The following is a 21,285-nucleotide window of genomic DNA, read 5'->3' on the forward strand; positions in this document are numbered from 1 at the left end:
AGAGAGAGAGAGAGAGAGAGAGAGAGAGAGAGAGAGAGAGAGAGAGAGAGAGAGAGAGAGAGAGAGAGAGAGAGTCAGAGTGCGAGAGGGAGAGAAAGAGAGAGAGAGGGAGAGAAAGAGAGAGAGAGAGGCAGAGTGCGAGAGGCAGAGAGAGAGAGAGGGAGAGGGAGAGGGAGAGGGAGAGAGGGAGAGAGAGACAGAGAGAGCGAGACAAAGTCAGGGACAGAGATAGCGGGACACAAAGCGAGAACCTTTTACAACAAGGCGTGCGTCATCGCCACGGTGACCGCCTCCCCCTCCCCCTCCCCGGGCCGGGCGGGGAGGAGGTGTAGCGGCTGGCAGAAGGAGGCGGCCTTCATCATGCAGGCGCCGCCCGCCGCCACGCAGAAGTACACCCACACACTGAGGGTGAGGGAGGGGGTGAGGTCGGGGTCCACCCCCGGCGGGGGGGCGCGGGGCAGCCGCGGGGACACCGACACGGGGGCCGCCACGTCCACGATGGCGCCGCCCAGGGACTGGCCCTCCAGCAGCCACTCGTTACCTAGGAGACGGGGCAACCGGATGAGCACCCTCGCCACCAATGTATTGAAGGGGATTAGGCCCACAAGTGAATTTATTTAGGGTTCTGAGTTTAAACTAAGAATTCTGAGATTAAACTCAGAATTCTGAGATTAAACTCAGAATTCTGAATGTAAAAAAGTCATAATTCTGACTAATCCTCCTAATCCTCTTTAAACCATTGGGATGGGATGCGACTGTCGTCCTGTACAGTCTGACTCATTGAACAGGCCTTCATCACAGATGTGTGACGGTCGGGTGAACACAGGGAAGCTCATCCCGTTAACCAGGACCCCTGATATCCCAGGGGAAGCTCATCCCGTTAACCAGGACCCCTGATATCCATGCAGCTCTGTGGTAAACATCATGAGACACACCTGTGTTCGGCCCTGCCCTCACACCTCGAAACTGAAGGCCTGTTCAGAGTGGAATACAGAATGCTGCAGGTGTTGGGGAAAGAACAACTTCCAGGGTTGGCCTTCTTGGTGGATGGATGTTTGGGGGAAGTTAGCAGCAAAATCCATTTCCATTGATTTTGCCCTTTTCAGATGGAGCAGGATTGCAGCTGACCTTGTGCTCCGCCCGCGCAGACAGAGGACAAGTTCGTCGGTTCCAACTCATTTCCACGAGATGCAAGTACAGTCCCCCAAACATTAACACTCGTGTCAAAAAGTTTGATTCAGCGATTGGTTTGATATCTGGCTTCATGTGCCCTGACTCTCTATTTGGGGTAATATAAATGTTTATGATATAAACTAAAAGAGAAAATATGTATTGCGTTCTCAAAATCTGGTCCAATAAGAAATTAACCCCCAGGGTGACGTAGTTATGAGGCTAACGTTAGGCTAGCGTGTGTAGCGTCACATGTCATAAGGACATTAAAACACTAAAGCCCTTTGGTTATGTATTTATTTATGGTCATTTATTGAATCGTCCTTCTGCTAGTAAATCTTCGCCAAGATCCGGAGGGTGAAAGGGGCTTTTCATTTGGCTGAGTATCAGGCTGCATGCAATGCGTCTGTCTAGTGTGAAGGTGAAACGATGTTGGAGCTGCTTTTCCACGTCATTGTTCACCGACAGTCACCTCCAAAACAATGGAGGGTTAATTACTTATCTGTATCTCTTTGGAAGTTTGGTACCTTAGAATACCCTGTGTCTTTAAAGCATACAACTTTAACCAACGATGGTGATCCACTTTACTATCAGAGTTGATGCATTACTCAATACATTAAGCTTGATTCCAAACCAAAAGTTGCATTTTTATACCATTCTGAATTTACACGCAATCTAGAATCCACCGAGAAGCCAGCCCCCTTCCTTCTCCCTGAGGTGGGGTCCCGGACTCACCTTCAGCAGACAGCCTCCAGAAGCTGGGGGCGTCCTCGGTGGGCTTGGCCCCCTCCGGTAGCTCCAGGCTGAGCTCCAGGCTGAGCCTCTGCCCCAGGGCCACCTCCACCGGGGCCAGCTTGATGTGGGGGGCCGATTTGGGCAGCGTGGGGGCTCTGGTGCTCGGCGCTCCGGGCTGGGCACGCGGGGGCCCCGAGTCGGTGACGTCGGGAAGGGAGATGGGGAACTGGGGAGGAGGGGATGGAGGGTTAGGACGGGGAGCAGGTTATGATGCATCTACAGCTTATAAGGGCGGGGCATGAGCACCAGGAGGGCTTTGATTGGATGCTTCAAGTTTCAAGCGAACTTTATTTATAAAGCGCCATGAAAAAAGAAACAGGGTCTTATTTATAACGGTTGCTTGCACACAAAACGTGCCTGAAAGAGGCGATGGCCACTTCCCATGCAAAATGTGTTATGTATAAAAACAATCTTGAACGTGGTCTCCTGTACGTTGACTCTGACACAGGCGTACATACACATTGGAGATGCAGATGGTGAGGTGGTAAATTGAAAGCCAGTTAGTATAATTAACTCAAAATCACGTATCATTTATTGGATTTCTATAGCACTTCACTAGGTATCCAAAGCACTTTACATAGTGTTAAAGTGTGTGTGTGTGTGTGTGTGTGTGTGTGTGTGTGTGTGTGTGTGTGTGTGTGTGTGTGTGTGTGTGTGTGTGTGTGTGTGTGTGTGTGTGTGTCTGTGTGTGTGCGTGTGCGTGTGCGTGTGTTAATGGATGACATGTCCTTGTATAATGTCGCCTCATCCACATTTAATTCAACTCAATATCAAATGGAAATTTTAGATCCACGTCATTATAACAATCAGCGTTATTTGTACGTGCGCGTTTACTGAGCCATAGCTACTCAGCACCTTGGTGAAGACACTGCTTTGGCCGAAACCTAAGCTTGAATCTTAACCCACAGTCGGTTCCATATTTCCTCAGCACTATCCTAACATCATTCTCCCCATCCCAGGAGTGCAGAGATTGACATCCTTTGTAGAAGCCAAGCATTACTTTGATTATGAGCATCAAATAGCTCCAAAGCAATCCACAAAATAGCGCTAACATCCTTCTCAGAGCCCTGGAGCCCTGGTGCCCCCTGCTAGGTCTGCTGACCCCCGACCCCAGATAAGCGCTTGAAGATGAGTGAGTGACTGGACATATAATATAGCCCTTTGTGGTCGCTGCAGTGAAGCCGCCTGGGCTGTCTGTCGCGGGCACACCGCTCAGCCCAGCAGCAGCTGGGCTGAGCGGTGGTGGTGCTGGGCCCCCCCCCCCCCCACGCCCGCTGCCTTTTTCTTTTGTTTGGGACCACACCGCCGTGGCCAGCAAACAACATTTGCTTTCCGTCCTCCACCCACAAGAACCTCGGTTACATAAACACCCTTCTCTGGGCGGTGAACGTGGCTCTCCACAAGGCACCGTTGATCAGCTGGCTCATGGACACGCAGCCACATTAACATGGTGTTTTACCTTGTCCATTAACGGCTGGGTTTGGACGTGTAGGCAGCAGACCACGAGGCCGGTCCACGTGCACACAGTTCCAGGTGGACGGTGATTTACAAAGGGAAAATTGCCTGCAGGTGTGCATAGGCCGGGTTTTATAAGTCCGGATTCTTTTGTGCGCATGCCAGTTTTTGCTTTGGAGCGCACGTACACTTTTAATATGGATCCTATGTTTTATAAATGAGAGGGTTGGTGCCAAAGTGCTGTACGGATTATTTTACAGATCACACACAAACAATACACATGCAGAGAGATTGGGGAAAACTGACATTCAACACGTACGGAAAATGCTAAAAACAATAAAAAAAGAAACAAAGTGCACACACAAAACACTAAAAACAAGCGCAGTAGGCGAATGATTCTAAATACTTTTGCAGTCTATTTTTAGAAACCCCAACTGGGCAGACTGAGGATAGTACTGAGCGAGTAGCGCTACGGGAAAGATGTTTAAAACCATTCCCTCACACACACAGAACCACAGGAACCCACCAGGGAGAGAGTGTGTGTGTCCAGGTCCAGCACGGTGATGCGGTGGTTGTTGGTGTCGGCGACGTAGAGCACCCGCCCCCCCGGCCCGACACACAGCCCCCCCGGCTCGTTGAAGCACGACTCGGAGAACGCCGGCCCCACCTGGTCCCCACACTGCCCGGTCCCCGCCAGCGTCCGGCACTGCCGGCTCTTGGGGTCCACCACCTTAATCTGGACACACACACACACACACACACACACACACACACACACACACACACACACACACACACACACACACACACACACACACACACACACACACACACACACACACACACACACACATTGGTAGCTTGAAGAAGCTTTGCTTGGGGTGCGACTCCTAGCGTGCGGCGGGGCTACCTTGTGGTTGTAGGAGTCGGCCACGTACAGCAGGCTGCGCTGCGGCGCCCAGGCCACACCCAGCGGGTGCTGCAGCTTGGCGTCCACCGCCTTCCCATCCACGTCCCCGAACGCAAACAGGTTCTGGAGGAGGGGGGGGAGGGGGGAGATGAGGGGGGAGGAGAGTGAGGCAGGGGGGAGGAGAGTGAGGCAGGGGGGAGGAGAGTGAGGGGGGGGGGGGAGTGAGGGGGGGAGGAGAGTGAGGGGGGGAGAGTGAGAGGGGGGGGAGAGTGAGAGGGGGAGGGGAGTGAGGGGGGGGAGAGTGAGAGGGGGGGGAGAGTGAGAGGGGGAGGGGAGTGAGGGGGGGAGGAGAGTGAGGGGGGGGAGAGTGAGGGGGGGAGGAGAGTGATGGGATGGAGAGAGGGAGAAAGAGAGGGAGGGATGGAAGAGTGAGGAGAGGGAGTTGGAAAGAGGAGAACGTAAAGAAAATAAATTAAATAATATTTGTAACAATATAATGAATCAATATAAAATGCTGTTATGGCGATGAAATAAAGCATTTCCTTTACATAGTATACATTTTCTAGATTTGATTATTGTTCCATTCTTATGCAAATTGATTTGGCAGGAATTCCCCTCCTACCCCGCCCGGAATGGACCAGGGAAAACTTTTCCGTCTTTTCTAAATCTGGGTTTACGCTTAAAATGCTGAATCGTATCGCCATCGGGTTCTCCACCAGGGGAGTCCCAAACCGCTTCTTTGTAAATCCACGTACAAAAAACCACGTCCTCATATAGGAGGCACGAGCTTAATCTAGCGTTTGCTAGCATTGACAATTGAAGCGTTTCCCTGGCGATTTAACAAACAAAACCGCTCATTAGCCGCACTGCTCCCCGTCTCCAGTGGAGCTGAGGGGCTTGTTATACAGTGGTCTTGTTATTCTACGAGTTGCCACGTTCCCACGGCAGCCCGCCTTGTTGTGAGTGTTTCTCTCGTTCATTCCTACAGTGTTATCCCAGCGGTCTGTTTCCCTAACCTCGCCAGTTGGCCTCCTAGCGTCCTGCTCTCTGCCAGGTTCTGCTCTCTTCAAGTCAGTCCAACTGCCCGCACGTCTCCTGTGCTCTAATCTCCTCGATGGAGCCGGAGCTCTCTCCATCTCCCTCGCTCTCTGCATTCCTGACAATCAGACCCAGCCGCCACGACCACATCACAATCAAACCGATACGGATTCATGACCTGAACACAAACCACAACCAACCCACAAAGCTAAACCCGCAAATCGGGCACTTCAAAACCAAAACCCAGATCAAACGGTAACAAAACCAAAAACCGAACAAACGGTTACAAAACCATGACCAAACCACGATCCAAAATTAAGTGTAACAAAACTAAATCACAAACCCGATGAGGCGGTTATAAAACCAAAACCAAACCAGACCAGACCACAAACCCAAACAAAGGTTGCTTTGTGCAGCACCAGACCTCCCACATCCACTGCAGGCCTCCCCTTCCTCAGTGCTCCCTTGATACGTCGCGCTGGATTCATAAAGCTAAAGGACTGAATCATAAACATAACCCCCCCCTAGTAGAACTCTCACCCACCCACCCTGGGGTCCCCCTCCCCCCCAAATATAACCCTCACCCACCATGGGGTCCCCCTCCCCCCCAAAGAGAACCCTCACCCACCATGGGGTCCCGCTCCCCCCCGACCAGCGCCTTCACTGCCCCGTCCCCCAGGGCCACGCTGCGCACGCTGCTGCTCTCGCTGTCGGCCACGAACAGGCAGCTCCAGGGGCCCCCGGGGGCCAGCGCCAGGCCCGAGGGCTGGGCGAAGCCCGCCTTGTGGGGGTACGCGTTGTTGCGGTTCTCCTCACTGCCGCTGCCCGCCCAGCGCACACACGTCCCCGCCTTGGAGGGGCTAGAGGGGGGGGGGGGGGGGGGGGAGACAGAGTTGAGGGGGGTACACAACTATACTAGCCGCGTTTACATGGACACATCTATTCCGCATAGATTTCTATGCGGAACAGAAAATGATCATATATACGCCTCATTCGGAATACAATTATCTGTTTGGCAGAGAGTTCTATGCCGAATAGAAGAGGTGGTGCAGTCCGTTTTAATCGACATGTATACACTTATTCCGAACAGATTGGGGTTTAACTTAGAGCAGCTGCAGTAGTTCGCAATTGGTCCACTGAGCTCCGTCGGTACTTTTATGCACACCGAACTTCACCGCTGTCAAGGAAAGTGGATTCATTGCCTGATTCACGTCTTTGTTACCACTCCGTTAGTAGTCCGGTAAGCGTGTCCGGTTGCTAAGCGACGGGACATTGGTGTTTATTAATGACGTGTTCGCGTATCGTAGTGTCCGCGCTCGTCCGAGATAACCGTATATGAGTAGGCTACTACTAGTACTTTTGCAGGCTGATCTTAAAATACTTCTCAATTTAGAGAGACCACTCTCTCCCACCAGTCTTGGCTGCGGACTCGCATTCAAATTCCTCTTGTTTGCGGCGGAGGTGGGGGTAAATATAAAGATCGGACGTAGCTGTGCTGTGCTCCTCCTTAATTGAAGGAGCAGGCAGAGAAAAGCTCTCTCCTGCTGTGCTTTCATTAAAATCTAATTCACAATGCCAAATAGTGATAAGACGTCCGTTATGTCGCCGCCGGTCCAGAGATGTGTCAGGTGTGCGCGAGAGACATAAAGGACCCTTTTGTTACTGCCATGTATACAGCACATTCGGATCACATATTAGGAACAGATCTATTCCGCATAGAAATCTATGAGGATCAGATGTGCCATGTAAACGCGGCTAGTGTATATGCTGTAGTACAGTATAGTACATATAGCGATAGAGTACAGTACAGTATTACAGCACATTATAGACTAGAGTAGGAGTACAACATAGTGCAGTGTGCAGAGTAGGATTTGTGATGGGACACTGTGCTGTCACAAGGTTCTTGGTTCAGAGCCCAGTGTCTGTAACCTACCTTGAGGCCGCCTCGAGCAAGATGCTTTAACCCCTCTAACCTGCTCCTTAATGACCCGAAATCACCTCAAATGTACCTTTACTTCTCTAGTACTTTCCCCCTCCTGCACAGTACACTGTATACATACAGGGTACTAGTACAGCGTGGAGGCTCTTTCCCCGTGTGTCGACGCATCCTCACGACGATGACAGTAGAACCAAAACATGTGTTTGTGTTTCCATTGGGACTAAAGAGAAAAAAGCCCCCTTAAGGATTAAGGTCTGTGCGAATCATATTGTCATCATCCAGGGCCCCGATAGCTCAAGTAATAAGAAGGATCAAGATCTTCTGACTTTTTTTTTTCTTCCACAAATCAATCACTTTGACATCACACTACATTGCATAGTGTGCTTGCGTGTGGTGGCCTTGACAGCTGACTTTCCTGCATTATAATCGTTACAATTAATTAATTAACCAAGGAGACGGGTGATCATTAGATCGTTCTACTGACCAAACGACTCGATTGGAACAGAAAAATAATGTACAACGTATGAGGGATGAATTGTATCCAACGTTTCTGGAGCGGCTGGTAATTAGCTTGACGTTTTTACTAATTAGTCAATCAGCAGATAGATTCATCTACTCAATTTAATCAATTAAGTGCGTTCAGATCAATGTCACTGAGGAGGGCGCGGTCAGGAAGCCCCCCTGAATAACGGACCTTCGGACAGAACAACGTGAACCTAAGAAATCAAACGGGAGAATAATGAATCAAACGGGTTAAGGGACGCAGGGCCCAGCCGAGCTGCACTGAGCGGGGTTATTATGGGGTGTGAAGCGTCTGGTCTCCCACCTTCCCTTTGGCAGCGCTCCGTCCCCCAGGAACAGAGCCCAGATCTGGTGGCAGCCTGCCATGGCAACCCACAGCACGTTCCACTCCATACCGCCTGAACACACACGCACAACAAACAACAAAAATATTACACACACAAATTAAACACAAAAATAACACACACACACACACACACGAACACACACACACACACACACGAACACACACACACACACACACACACACACGAACACACACACACACACACACACACACACACACACACACACACGAACACACACACACACAGTGAGTCCATGCTGAAGGTGGATTGAAGTTGTTATGTCATCCATTCAGACTGACTGGATTCAAACAAGCCGATGAATGACTTCAGACACATAAGTCGTCAATGCCAAGATACCGTGCGGTAATATCCCGGATAGAACATCATGAGTCACTTCCGCAAAAGGGTCTCCGATGGGGAAGAGTGCCGCACTGGCAGTAGTGAGACCTCACACACCGCATGCAGCGCCTGGGATCGATTGATTTGATGGTTCAAAACCCGTACACACATTTGAAGCTAAAGTAAGACATCTACGACGATCAAGGTCAACACAAATAAACGTTACACTTAAGCAATGAGGCATCTGTTTTTGTTTTGTTCATCGCAATATGAAACAAAGGAAGAGAAAGAGAGCGAGAGCGAGAGAGAGTGAGAGGGAGCAGATGACCGCAGTGACGAACACAGTGAACAGAGACAGCGTTTGTTGATACCAAGTCTTACACAAGCTTTTAACAGACTGATAAAGAAAACAGTCACGGCTCCCCCCCCCCCCCCCCCAATACTGCTGAGTAACAACAGACTGATAAGGCTCCGGAACATTAAAATATAAGGAAAAAAAGGGACTTGCCCTGGGTCAAAATAATAAAAGCTTAATATCAGCCGTTCTGCTTCCTTTGAGGTTAAATCAGGAGCAGGAGATTGCAATATAAGATTAATAATTACTTTCATACGACATGACCAAGAGATCCTGAGGAGAGTGGGCTCCTTATAATTCTGACGGCTCCTTGCCTCTTTCCCAAAGCTAAATGGACGAGTGAAAAAGAAGTTAGCGAGTGAAAAAATTAATCCTTTTGTCTTTTAATCCCTTTTTGGAGCTTTGAAGACCACATGAGCCACTTTCAGTTCATACGTCTAAGACTCCCTTTAAACAAAAAAGAAAAATTCATTAAAAAAAACCCACTAATTGGTCTTTAAGCGCAGATTGCGATCGCGGTAACTGTCGGCTAGCATTCATGGGAACGACGACAGATTGGGAACCGATATCGGTCAGCTTAGTCTCAGGCTGCGTTTGAGACGACCGGCTCTTCTGAAGGATTGGACTGTGATCTTATAGGAGTTGGATGCAAGCTCCAACTTTTTCCTACTGTATGATTTTAACCTTTCAATATCAGATCAGTGGTTCCCATTTGTTTTGTGGGACTAAGTACGGTGCTCGAGCCGTTGTTGAACAAACAGCGTATCCAAAAAGGCTTCGCAAATTCCAAAAACACTAGCACATTAATGGGAAACAAAAACTCTGAAAGACAAAGGCAAAAGCCAGGACGCAAACGCAAAAGCCAAACCAGTAATGCAAAGGCCAAGGTATTGCCGGCGGATTATTATTATATACTGCAGGCATTCAGTGTAGAATGTGGATAGCCTTGCTTAGCCTTGACATTTGGAAGAGGAAAGTTCTTGAAAAGTTTGAATGGATTCCAATGTAAGGCTATTGTCGTTTTTGTGGTTTATCCACAATATTCACTGTTTGAGTAAATAATAATAGTCCCCCGTCAATAAAAGATGCCCTTTGTGTTTTCCCTTAATGCGCTTGTGTTTCCAAGTCACACCATGATCCATGCGATGAGACAAAATTAAGCTCTTACGTAGAATGGGTCAATAATGCATAGTTTTTTTTAATGTAGCATACATTGATGGCAGATCTCAACTGTGGCAAATCATATTTTGTATATCATATACATAAATCATGTATTTATTTTCTGCATTTTATACGCTATCTGTAGCTGGTGGCAAAAAAACATAGGTTTTTCATACATTTTGTGAAAAATCCATAATAACCACAAGGTTAACATAAGTGCTGTTTAGCTCACATTTAACTAGTCAGTTTGCCTGAATCATGTTCTGACTTACATTGAGGATCATGAGAGTGAGAAAATGTCAACATCCTCGTTATTATTATCTTTTTTATACCTACTCATAACCCTACCCAAACTAATCACTTGAAACTAACAGTACAATAATAAATTAAAAAGCCTGCCAAAACATCACAAAACCTTTGCTACCCTCTCTAAAATTCCTCTCTATTCCATAGGAATTGTATATGATGATATGATATAATTATATATATCATTGAATAAGTAAATAAATAATATAAACAACATTTTCACGTCTTACCCGCGGTTCCCAGGCACACATCCCAAGGAGAGCTGATTGGCTGCTGGGGTCCCATGGCTCCGCCTTCTTTGTCGGTTCCCTGAGTGCCGTCCCCAGCTATGGTGGTGACTCTCCCCGTCAACAGGTCAATCTAGAACACACACACAGACACATTGTTATAACCCACCGTCATCTGCCTGTTATATCAACGGCCCCTAGAAGGTATGCACAAGCCTCACAGTAAGAAGTAGTAATTCCCACATCGCTACATCTCTCGCTACTACCCTTCTACTGGTCTAATGTGACACGCCATGTTAGGTGATTAAGCACCATCTTATGTTATCTAAAATAAATCTTAAAAGCTATTTATTTTTATAATGAAAATGCATAATTAAATATAGCTTGTATGTCAGCAATCTTCCAGGACCCCCATATGCAAATAAGGAGTCCCAGAGTAAGCTCTCGACCCAGTGGTTGGGAACCACTAATGCGAGTTCAGGAGGCTGCTGATTGGCTGACCTTGCGGATCAGGTGGTTCTCGGTGTCTGCCACGTACACCAGGTCGCCCCTCATGGCCACGCCCTGCGGTGCATAGAAGGTCGCCTCCGACAGGTCGCCGTCACGCCTCCCGCTCCCCGGACCTGTGACATAGCAGATGTGAGCGGCACCCTGAAGCATGCGGGATTTGTGTGGCAATCACATCGATGACCTGAGGGGAGCACTGCACTGTGCAGCCTCTTTGTGGAAGGCCAGAGTAACCAGAGCAGTGTGAATCGCCTTCCTACTGTGTCAAGTCAACAATAGAACATCTATATCTAAACATACAATTAAGTAGGGGGGCTTTTTTTGAGTTTAACGGGTTTGCAACACGGCGACACGAGGCGCTCAGTTATGCAGTCAGCAAAACACTTCCCATTGATAAAAATGACCACGGTACATAACCGCCCCTCTGCTGTTATGAAGCCTTCAGGGCATTATCCGTTCAATCAGCGACCGCATGCACACAGCTGACACGCAGCACAGCCCATCGCGTTTGCAAAAACAGAAAATGCCGTGGCAACATTAACTTGACATGAACTGACTTGAATTTATGATTAGGCTTATCTCCATATGTTGTTGCATATGTGATGCAAAAGGTACAACAAAGGTGCTATCAAAGGAATTATTTGACAGCAGGATCAGACTGAACAAAAAGCAGTAAAAGGAAGGCAAGCATCCAAAAGAACACGAGCACCAATAAAATACCTTCTTATACATAAATAACCAGCCTACATTTTGTCTTTATTAAAAACGAACAAAAGTACATTGAGTACTGTACATATTTCTTGGGACATTCTCGAAAAGACAGAACCTGTCGTTTTTAGGCATCTAGCAGGACGTCTGGAGTGACCCCAACCCCTTGACCCCTGACCCTGACCCCCTACCTCCCACGGTGTGCAGCAGCCTCCCCGTGGACGACACCACCAGGATCCGGTGGTGCCCGGTATCGGCGATGGCCAGCCTCTTCCCGTCGTGGTCGCCACCGCCGTCGTCCACGGCGACCTTCCCCGGGAAGGAGAGGAGCGTGGGCGGCAGGGAGTCCCGGTACAGCTTCAGCCCCACGCCCTGCGGCGTCAGCAGCCCCCGCTCGCCGTAGTACCGCAGGGCGGCGCCCGCCAGGAGGGGCAGCCGCTGGCGGTGGCCCTCGCCCACCAGGGAGAAGAGCAGGTTCCCCCGGGGCCCCAGCAGCACCAGGGTGGGCCAGCAGGTCACCTCCAGGTCGCTCCACAGCCGCGCCTCGCCGTCGTTCACCACCGGGTGGCGGATGTCGTAGCGCAGCACGGCACTGCGCACGTTGTCCAGCACCTGGAGGAGGAGGGGGAGGAGGAGGAGGAGGAAGAGGGGGAGGGGGAGGAGCAGGAGGAGGAGGAGGAGCAGGAGGAGGAGGAGGGGGAGGAGGAGGAGGAGCGGGAGAAGGAGCAGGAGGGGGAGGAGGAGCAGGAGAAGGTGGAGGAGGGGGAGGAGGAGGAGGAGCAGGAGGAGGAGGAGGAGGAGTGGGAGAAGGAGCAGGAGGAGGAGGAGGAGCAGGAGGGGGAGGAGGAGCAGGAGAAGGTGGAGGAGGGGGAGGAGCAGGAGGGGGAGGAGGAGGAGGAGGAGGAGGAGGAGGAGGGGGAGGAGGAGAAGCAGGGGGAGGAGGAGGTGGAGGAGTGGGAGCAGGAGGAGGAGGAGGAAGAGGAGGGGGTGGAGGGGAGGAGGAGGAGGAAGAGCAGGAGGAGGAGCAGGAGGAGGTGCAGGAGGAGGTGCAGGAGGAGGAGGAGGGGGAGGAGGAGGAGGGGGAGGAGGGGGAGGAGGGGGTGGAGGGGGAGGAGGAGGAAGAGCAGGAGGAGGGGGAGGAGGAGGGGGAGGGGGAGGGGGAGGAGGAGGAGGAGAAGGTGGAGGAGGAGGAGCAGGGGGGGGAGGAGGAAGGATGCAGGGTGAGGTGGAGGGGAAGGAGTTGAAAAGAAGGAGGGGGAGAAGGACGAGTAGCAGGAGAAAGGAAATGGAGAAAGAGTCAGGATGAAGGCGGAGGTGAAGGAGTTGAAAAGTAAGAGGGGGAAGAGGAAGAGGAGGAGGAAAAAAAGGAGGAGAAGGATTGGAAGAAGAAGAGGAGTGAAATGTAATGTCATTTTTTGTGCAGATATAAAAAACAAGGGTCTAAGCCGGCTTTCAAATAGTGCTGTTATTTTCAAGTACCCAGCGTGGGTTTAGGTAAAGTATCATTGAAACTGGTTTTACATTCATGGCTCACGACAAATCGGACACTTACCTTTTCATTTGGGAACTTGGCGGAGTGTACACCCACAATAACCAGCCCATCTAGAGGTGGATATCCCAGTGTATGGACGATAGGACAAAGCAGTGGATGGATGGGGAGACAAGCAGGATAAACAAACGTTAGCAGAGTGATTTAAAAGTTTGATAAAAAAATGCTCAAAGTTCAACTGCCCACTTTGACAACACATGAGTATATATTCCCTCCCTGTTCAAACAATTATCTGATAAAGAAATATTGGAACTCAGCCTGAGGCCACAACTGTGGTACTGGAAAGTGAACAAATTTATACTTTAATAACAAACGTATAGTAACAAATCAACGTCTGCTCTTTATCTTTGTTAATCAAAAAATACCAAAATAAATCTTTCTTCGGAGGAAACATGCATATAATTCATACCATTATTTGTATTTTTACATTGACTATTACATTTGACCCTTTGGCAGGTAAAAAAAAGCCTGGGTAATAAACAATCGCTTGTCTGGTAGATTTCCCCACACTGGAAGGTAAAAGGACAACATGATAACAGTTCATGTGACTGTAAAATGGTAACTTCAAAAAGGAAGAGGAGGGGGTGGAAGGAGAAGAAGGATGAAGAGAAAGGAGACGATGGAGAAAAGGGGGTGTAGGAAGAGAAGGAGGAAAAAAGGAGAAGGAATGGGAGGCAGAAGAGGAGTGAAATGTAACGTCGAGGGACAATGTGAATACATACAAGGCTCGCAATTCTTTTGTGCAGAGAGCAAATAAAAATACAAAAAACCAACGGCAAAGTGGCTGAAACTGCCAGTTCGCTAACCCAGGCTTCAATATGTCTTGTAGCAAGCAACAACAGTTTTGATACCCAGCTCAACCCTTTGCTAGATGTCATGATGCCCTCTCTTTTATTTAACCCACTGTCCTCTCCACAGAAGACAAAAATAAAATCAATCAGATAGTATATCAAAAAGAAAATGAAAAATCTCTCTGAGTGGCCATGGGGACAGAAATAGAGCCATACAAATACTGCCCATTCATCTCTGAAAACAGGATCCATGACATCACAACAGAAGCAACCGGGGAGATATTCGACAAACCTCCCCTGATTTGCACAGAGCACCAATGAGCTCTGTGATCCTCAGGGGCTACCCTAAACCTCCAGTCGGCTTTTCAGAAGAAACCCTCAGTCCTATCAAAACAGCAGGCTGATTTTAGTTATGGACCCAAGGAGCCAGATTGATCACACTGTGTGTCTGGGCCTGTGTGTGTGCCCGTTGAAGGCGGCAAGCCTTACATAAGTGCCCCTTGATGGGCAAACCTTATGCAACGGTGTTACTAAGGAGAGCTTCATGTTCCATGCATTGTTCCCATCCCCCCTACTTATTCATCTTAATCTACCTAGTTTCAATAATGCACCAGAATCTTGAATAATGTCTACTCTCAAGTGTACATCTTCATTCTATTTACATTGTAACGGCTTGTTGTGTATATGGATTCTTTATTTAATATCTATCTTATTTGACATGTGTATCTTCTCTTTATATAAATGCATTCAATTTACCATCCATTTTGAGTTACGTAATACCAGAATGAGTTTGCACTGTCCGAGTGCTGCTCCTACACAAAAAACAGAGCTTTGAAACTCAGCCACAAAAATTACAGACCAAGAGTGCAACTCATTTGTTCAATTCATCCCCCATATTAAATTATACCTCTATCCAACCAAAGATCTTGAATGATATTGAATCACCCTACGTCGTTGTTTGGTTGAACTCAAGTCTGAGTGGGCAACATAACATAATAATAGTTACAGTCCTCCTGATCCAATTATCTAAAAGAATGCGGAGGACATGTCTGAAAACGGCTATAAAGTAATTACTTTATTATTAAATCATACAAGTCTGTTAGTGTAGTGTTTCCCCAACCTTTTTTTCTGGGGACCCATTTTTTTAAAATTACAAACCATCGTGACCCAATACACAATAGGCCTTATCTATAAAATCGTGAGGAGAACAAATTTGAGCATAAATTAACAATCCTGAACGTTTTCATTGCCAATTCCGCATCCCCTTATATATGAACTTAAACCATGGAAGTAAATCTGTGCCATCGGATTTTGAAAATAAAAAGCCATTGAATTCTAAGCACTGAATATGTATGTATTGAAATAACGGGTCTGGATTTTTTGCCTATGAATTTAACTCAATCAATCATATTCAGCTTTATTTTTCAATGTTAAAAAATCAAAATCAAATACGTTAAAAAATTCTATGTAAATATTTTCAACTCCGGGGTATTCTTTTTGTGACACAGAATGCACGTTAAGTGGCTGGAGCAAAACGGTTGATATGCCTCTGTGGTGGCATAACAAGAGCGCAACGAGCGCGCAGAGCCAACACTATTCCGCACCGACTGACATGATACAGAAATGAGGATGAAATCCACCCAAGTCACTGCAATCACACACACACACACACACACACACACACACACACACACACACACACACACACACACACACACACACACACACACACACACACACACACACACACACACACACACACACACACACACACACACACACAGGCATTAGTTTGTTTACTTTATACTGCAGTAAAAAAAACTAAAAACGGTGTGCAGTATAACAAAAACATAAATAAAACATATGATCCCCCCCCGCTCGCCTTGTTATTAAATGTGCTTAATAAATACATTTGATTTGATTTGATTAGCATTTTACAACCGATACAATGGATGAGCGTTTAGTAAGGTCCACCACCATTGCTTCTCTCCCCATAAAAAGCTAGTCAGTGTTCAATGACGTTGATTTACCTTTGAGCATTTCCTATTATAGGCTACTGTGTAAAACGCTGTTTAAAATTAACGTTTGTATCCAGAAGGCAGAATCGAGTGACGCTCTTATTCCCGCTCTCCTTGCTTGACCGCGATCTAGCATCTAGGATTGATTGCTCTTCCTTGGGTCCCCGGATGTTAACACTGAATTTTCCGACATTGAATTTTGCAGCTGAATTTGGCATGTTGAATTTGGGGACGTTGAAAATATTTACGTTGAATTTTTTAACGTTGAATATTTGATTTTGAATTTTTAACATTGAAAAATAAAGCTGAATAGGATTTATTGAACATTTGAAGAGTTAAATTCATAGACAAAAAATCCAGTGCAAATATTCAGTGCTTAGAATTCAATGGCTTTTTATTTTCAAAATCCTTTGGTTCCATATTAGACCAGCCATTTCGAAGAGATGAATCACAACTTAATTTGATGCACTTGCTATTGAAAACATAAAACAAGTATTAAATACTTTATAAATGAGACCAAAGAAATGCGTTTAGGCGGAGTTAACATCTCCTTGTTTTGGCTATCTCATTGTTTTTATTTCCTCTCATCAGTAAAACAAAAACAATGTACATTAGCCTTTCAACTAGATTCAATGTTAAAGGTAAAATTATCAGAACAATACAAACATTCAGTACTATCAAAAAACATGCTTCTTGTTGAAAGTTTTTTCAAATGTTAATGTGTAAAAAAAAAAAAATATATATATATTTTGTTATAAAAAAAAAATACATTTATTATACCCAATTCAGATATCCCGCAACCCACATGTGGGTCGCGACCCAGTCTTTGGGAAAGACTGTGTTAGTGTATGAATCTGTATGACTTAGGCCAGTAAAAGCTGAGCTGATTACCCACTGCTATTGTTCCTGCTGTCAGACTTACAAGTTGGGTACAGACTTTAGCAAGAGTGTGTTTGCCATTGTCATGCTTTTGAAATATACAACTTTAGGGAGGGTTCAATTTTCATTTTAACTTAAAAATCCACTCTATTATTACTACACAAGCATAGTCAAATCGATATGGTACACAGATACACAAATAGATATATGTAGGTAACAAAAGTGCTGAGGTTATAAGGGACTTATTATTATATTATTCTCCAACCTAACATCCTCTTTGTGCAGCAAGTACCACAGACAAAATCATGAATAGAGGATTCACGTCACTTATTTGAGTAAATCCGAAATAGCGCTAGGCAACACTGACGCCGTCAGAAAGAAAGTGCCAACACCGCCATACTGCGTTACTATTTGCTTCCTGTAAAACCCAGCCAGCAGGCTTGGTACCAGCACAGATTGGGAGGATGCTGGGGTAGGGAGATGAGGGCAGGGTGGTGGGTTGGGATGGGGTGACCATGGCTCTCACACCTCATTGGGCACAGCAGCAAACAGAATGTACCGGCAGTTGTGCCAAAGATAAGGCTAGATAATGTTTAGTGTTGCTGCGCCTGCAAGCTGCTTTCGTGTCCTTACAGTGTGTTCTGCGTATATTTTGCTGTGGGTGTGTATGTGCATTGGATGTAGTGTATGTTGTATGGGTATGATAGTGTGAAAATGTCTATGGTGTGTAAGGGTCTTAGTGTACATGAGGCCTGTACGATTCTTTGTGTTTAAATGGTGTGTATGTCTTGATCTTTAAGTGTATCAGCAGGAGCATGTTGGTTGGTGTGTGGAAATGGTGTGTCTGTCTTTATGTGTAAGTGTGTTAGCCAGTGTTTGTGGTGTGTCAGTGTCTCGTGTAGGTGTCATCTAGTGTAAGCATGCTGGCTGGGGCGTACGTGTGTGTGTGTGTGTGTGTGTGTGTGTGTGTGTGTGTGTGTGGCGACTGGAAAGAAGACAGAGCTATGATGTTGCGTCAGCGGCCCCTTTCAAAGAGATTACGGATAGTGGCATTCGCCAAGTCCTTCGCCAGGTTACGGGATTACAATACGATGCTCAATGCTTTATTTATTGTTGATGCAATATGGTTGTATTCAAACATCGTATACAATTGTAGACTTGAATTTGTCAGCGTATTTATGCGATCGTTTCATTGTGCGTAACTGGCTGTGTGTGCTATTATCTGCATTTTGAATACAAATGAAACAGTACATTTGTTTAGTTTATGGTCTATTGGGTACTTCATGTTTTTCTTTAATATTCATTGCCTGTTGATTATACCGTCAATATCTTGCAGAATGAACGACATTACAGGAGGTGAGTTCAGTACTATGGAGACACGATGAACTCGTTACAAAACCATACCACTATCACTTTCAATCAAACCGCCAGAGTGTGCTTTGAGTTAACGAGGTATTATAATAACCATGGGAGGGTGCAGGGTTACAAAGTGGACCTAATGAGAGATTCAATGTATGCTAGCGGGTTCACTTTGCAGCAGAGGTAAAGAGTTCCTCAGGGGGCCTGGAGGAGACGCCGGCTGCTGTTCTCAGCCCTCTGGGTCACTGGGTGCATATGCTCGTGTGAACACACATTCCAGTGATGCTTTATAGAACAGAGTGCCCTCGATGATATCAAACGCAAAACCCCTGCACAGTAACAGCCAACAGTGAAGCGTCACCTGACACGAAGCAACCAATGGACGAACAATGGAGCCAAGGTTGGCCAATTTAGTGGTTGGTACAGGTAGTTATGGACACATAACTACCGTGCAGGTATACCGGTATGATTGACAAAACAATGTTTGAGTTTTCAGAAATACATTTATAAAATGTATTTATTTATTAATTATAAGAGAACATGATTCCAAGAAAAGGTTGTCTAAAATATTTGGGACTAAAGAAAGTGTGCGTTTAGCTGAACTTAAAGTACAATCCTGTTGGGTTGTTCAACCTTTTTATTCCAAATTGGTCCAAATTTGGGTAAAGCTCCTCTCACCCATTTGCAAAAAAATCTTAAGGCATATAAACACATGAGGAAGCAGATAGATTCTCAACTGTTGGTATATCATGAGTAAGTAAGTAAGTAAGTAAGCTTTATTTGTACAGCGCCTTTCACAGACCAGGGTCACAAAGCGCTTCACAGTTAAAACAAAAACAATAACAATACACAGTTAAGAAGTACATACAAATTTAAGTTTAAAAGGCCAAGACAACTAGGTGACAAACATAGCAGCCCCAAGACAGCTAAGCAAAAGCATGAGCAAACAAATAGGTCTTTAGTTGCTTTTTGAAGGAGTCAACAGACTCCATCGAACGCAGAGAGAGCGGAAGATCGTTCCAGAGCCTGGGAGCAACAGCCTGGAAGGATCTGTCTCCTCTGGTCCGGAAACGAGTGTGTGGCAACGTCAACAGATTCTGATCCACAGACCTCAGAGCCCGAGTTGGGGTGTAAGGCTGGATCAGATCACTGATGTAAGGCGGAGCATAACCATTGTTAGCTCAACAAAATACTTTTTGTCATCAAAGTTGTGTTTGATCGCATAAACCACCTGCACAGACAATCCAGGATCGTGCAATATTTTGCAACTGAACATGGTGTTTATAATAATTGCATAGAGGAGGCCGTTTCAGAGGAAAAATTGCCTTCAATGAGACATCTGGTGGCCAAATGCTGCAATTGCGATTGTTCGGCTTGAAGTCATTCTATTCTAATCGCCCTGACTTTTCAATAAAGGGGTCAAGTTTCAAAATTGTACAATGGGTTTTCAAGGTATCTACCTGTTCGTGCCTCAAAGTTTATATTGTCAATTATTGCATTGGATTCATTGATATAATTCAAGATTTTGCCTAAACCTACCTCTACTTAAACCTCTCCATCTTTGCTCTACCTCACTTTATTGGCATCAAATATTGACCCAGGTACTCATCAGATGTTGTGCTATGGCCCCATAGCACTATAGGGCTTACAACTGATTGTTCACTAGGTGGAATTCAATCTGAAACACGATATTTATTTCCGGCGAAATACAATCTTCCACTCATGCTGTGTTGTCACATTATTCACTCTAACCACCTCATTGGATATTTCACTTGCACAACAATCTATATTCCTTTTTGTACCAAGATAACATATTAAAGCCTTTGCAGTTGTGGAGATATACTCTAACTTTGGGTATGTTAGTTTCAGGAATATAATCTGAAATAGGCCAAGTGGTGATGAAGTTAACCCCGACCTACCCGTGACAGAGTGAGTGTTCTCCAGGCGGTGCAGGTCAGGCAGGATGTGCATGCAGTTGATGCAGCAGTACGTGAAGAAGTCCAGGACCACCACCTTCCCGGACAGCTCCTTCTCCAAAGAAAGCGGCCCCTCTGTGTTCAACCATTCCAGGCCTGCAGAGAGAGGGGTAGGGGGGGGGGATTAGCATATTTTTGATGCATTGGTGCATTTTATTTACCCAACGAAGATAGTGACTGATGTGCTGGAACATAAACATGTATTTTTTATGTCGGGACAAACACAACAAGAGGTTTTTTTATATGTGAAAGCTACGGATATATGCTGCAATCAAAAATTAACCCAAAACCCAAATCTTTGGTTATGCTGGTTCGAAGCTTCATGACAGTGGGGCAATCCACACTGTTGATAAAGTTGACCAATCGAACGAAACTTTGAACACAAAGTATGCACACAGGAATCACTATAATATAAAAGGTCTATATTATTTTATATATTGTTTACATTTAAATAAGTTGATGAAGTCCACTGTGATCCAGAGTCCACTAGCCTATATGTTTACTGTCACCCATGAGCAGCACTGTTGATGTGAGTAGCCAGCGGTCTTGTTGTGGTCTCCTACCTGGCTGGAAATCGGATATCTTCAGATCTCCACTCTCTTCTAACTTATTCAGATATTCACAGACGATCTTTTCTTTCTCTGTTTGAGTTGTGGCCTCCGTCAGGGCGGTGTCGAGCTGGGTCTGGAGAGGAAACAGATCAGACAGACTGCTCTGGGACGCCATCGTCTCACTACCAGAAGAGGAGCAGGGCGGGTAGAGACATCACAGTGATTCACCTATGTGATTTCGCTAAAATAAGAATATCCGATTAAATATTACGCAGGACAAAGAACAAAATAGAAAAAAATCTAGATTTAAAAGCGTGATTATTTACACTGAATTTTAATTACGTTATTTTTTAGTTTTATTTAGGATTCAATAATTGACAAAA

The 21,285-nt window shown here is 46.2% G+C and overlaps 1 protein-coding gene across 1 annotated transcript; it reads right to left on the bottom strand.

Moving 5' to 3' along the window:
- Nucleotides 1-184: 184 nt before the first annotated feature.
- nhlrc2 (NHL repeat containing 2) lies at nucleotides 185-21,117 on the bottom strand. Its single transcript, XM_056576805.1, has 12 exons — nucleotides 20,915-21,117; nucleotides 20,295-20,447; nucleotides 13,332-13,381; nucleotides 11,971-12,391; nucleotides 11,066-11,187; nucleotides 10,568-10,697; nucleotides 8,134-8,227; nucleotides 5,997-6,228; nucleotides 4,331-4,453; nucleotides 3,947-4,156; nucleotides 1,906-2,131; nucleotides 185-541 (listed from the first exon to the last, which is right to left on the bottom strand). The coding sequence occupies exons 1-12, from the start codon at nucleotides 21,075-21,077 to the stop codon at nucleotides 255-257; spliced, it is 2,211 nt and encodes a 736-aa protein (XP_056432780.1). The 5' UTR covers nucleotides 21,078-21,117; the 3' UTR covers nucleotides 185-254.
- Nucleotides 21,118-21,285: the final 168 nt, after the last annotated feature.

This window comes from Gadus chalcogrammus, chromosome 18 (assembly GCF_026213295.1).
Source record: "Gadus chalcogrammus isolate NIFS_2021 chromosome 18, NIFS_Gcha_1.0, whole genome shotgun sequence".
In the NCBI taxonomy this organism is placed as follows: domain Eukaryota; kingdom Metazoa; phylum Chordata; class Actinopteri; order Gadiformes; family Gadidae; genus Gadus; species Gadus chalcogrammus.

What these genes read in the sequence shown, in the direction of transcription:
- nhlrc2 (XM_056576805.1), bottom strand. Translation starts at nt 21,077, where the DNA reads ATGGCGTCCCAGAGCAGTCTGTCTGATCTGTTTCCTCTCCAGACCCAG. An exon ending in GCTGCTGCACACCGTGGGAG is followed by an intron (nt 11,188 to 11,970) that starts GTAGGGGGTCAG and finishes GCTATGTCACAG; the next exon opens with GTCCGGGGAGCGGGAGGCGT. An exon ending in ACACACACACTCTCTCCCTG is followed by an intron (nt 2,132 to 3,946) that starts GTGGGTTCCTGT and finishes CCTCCTCCCCAG; the next exon opens with TTCCCCATCTCCCTTCCCGA.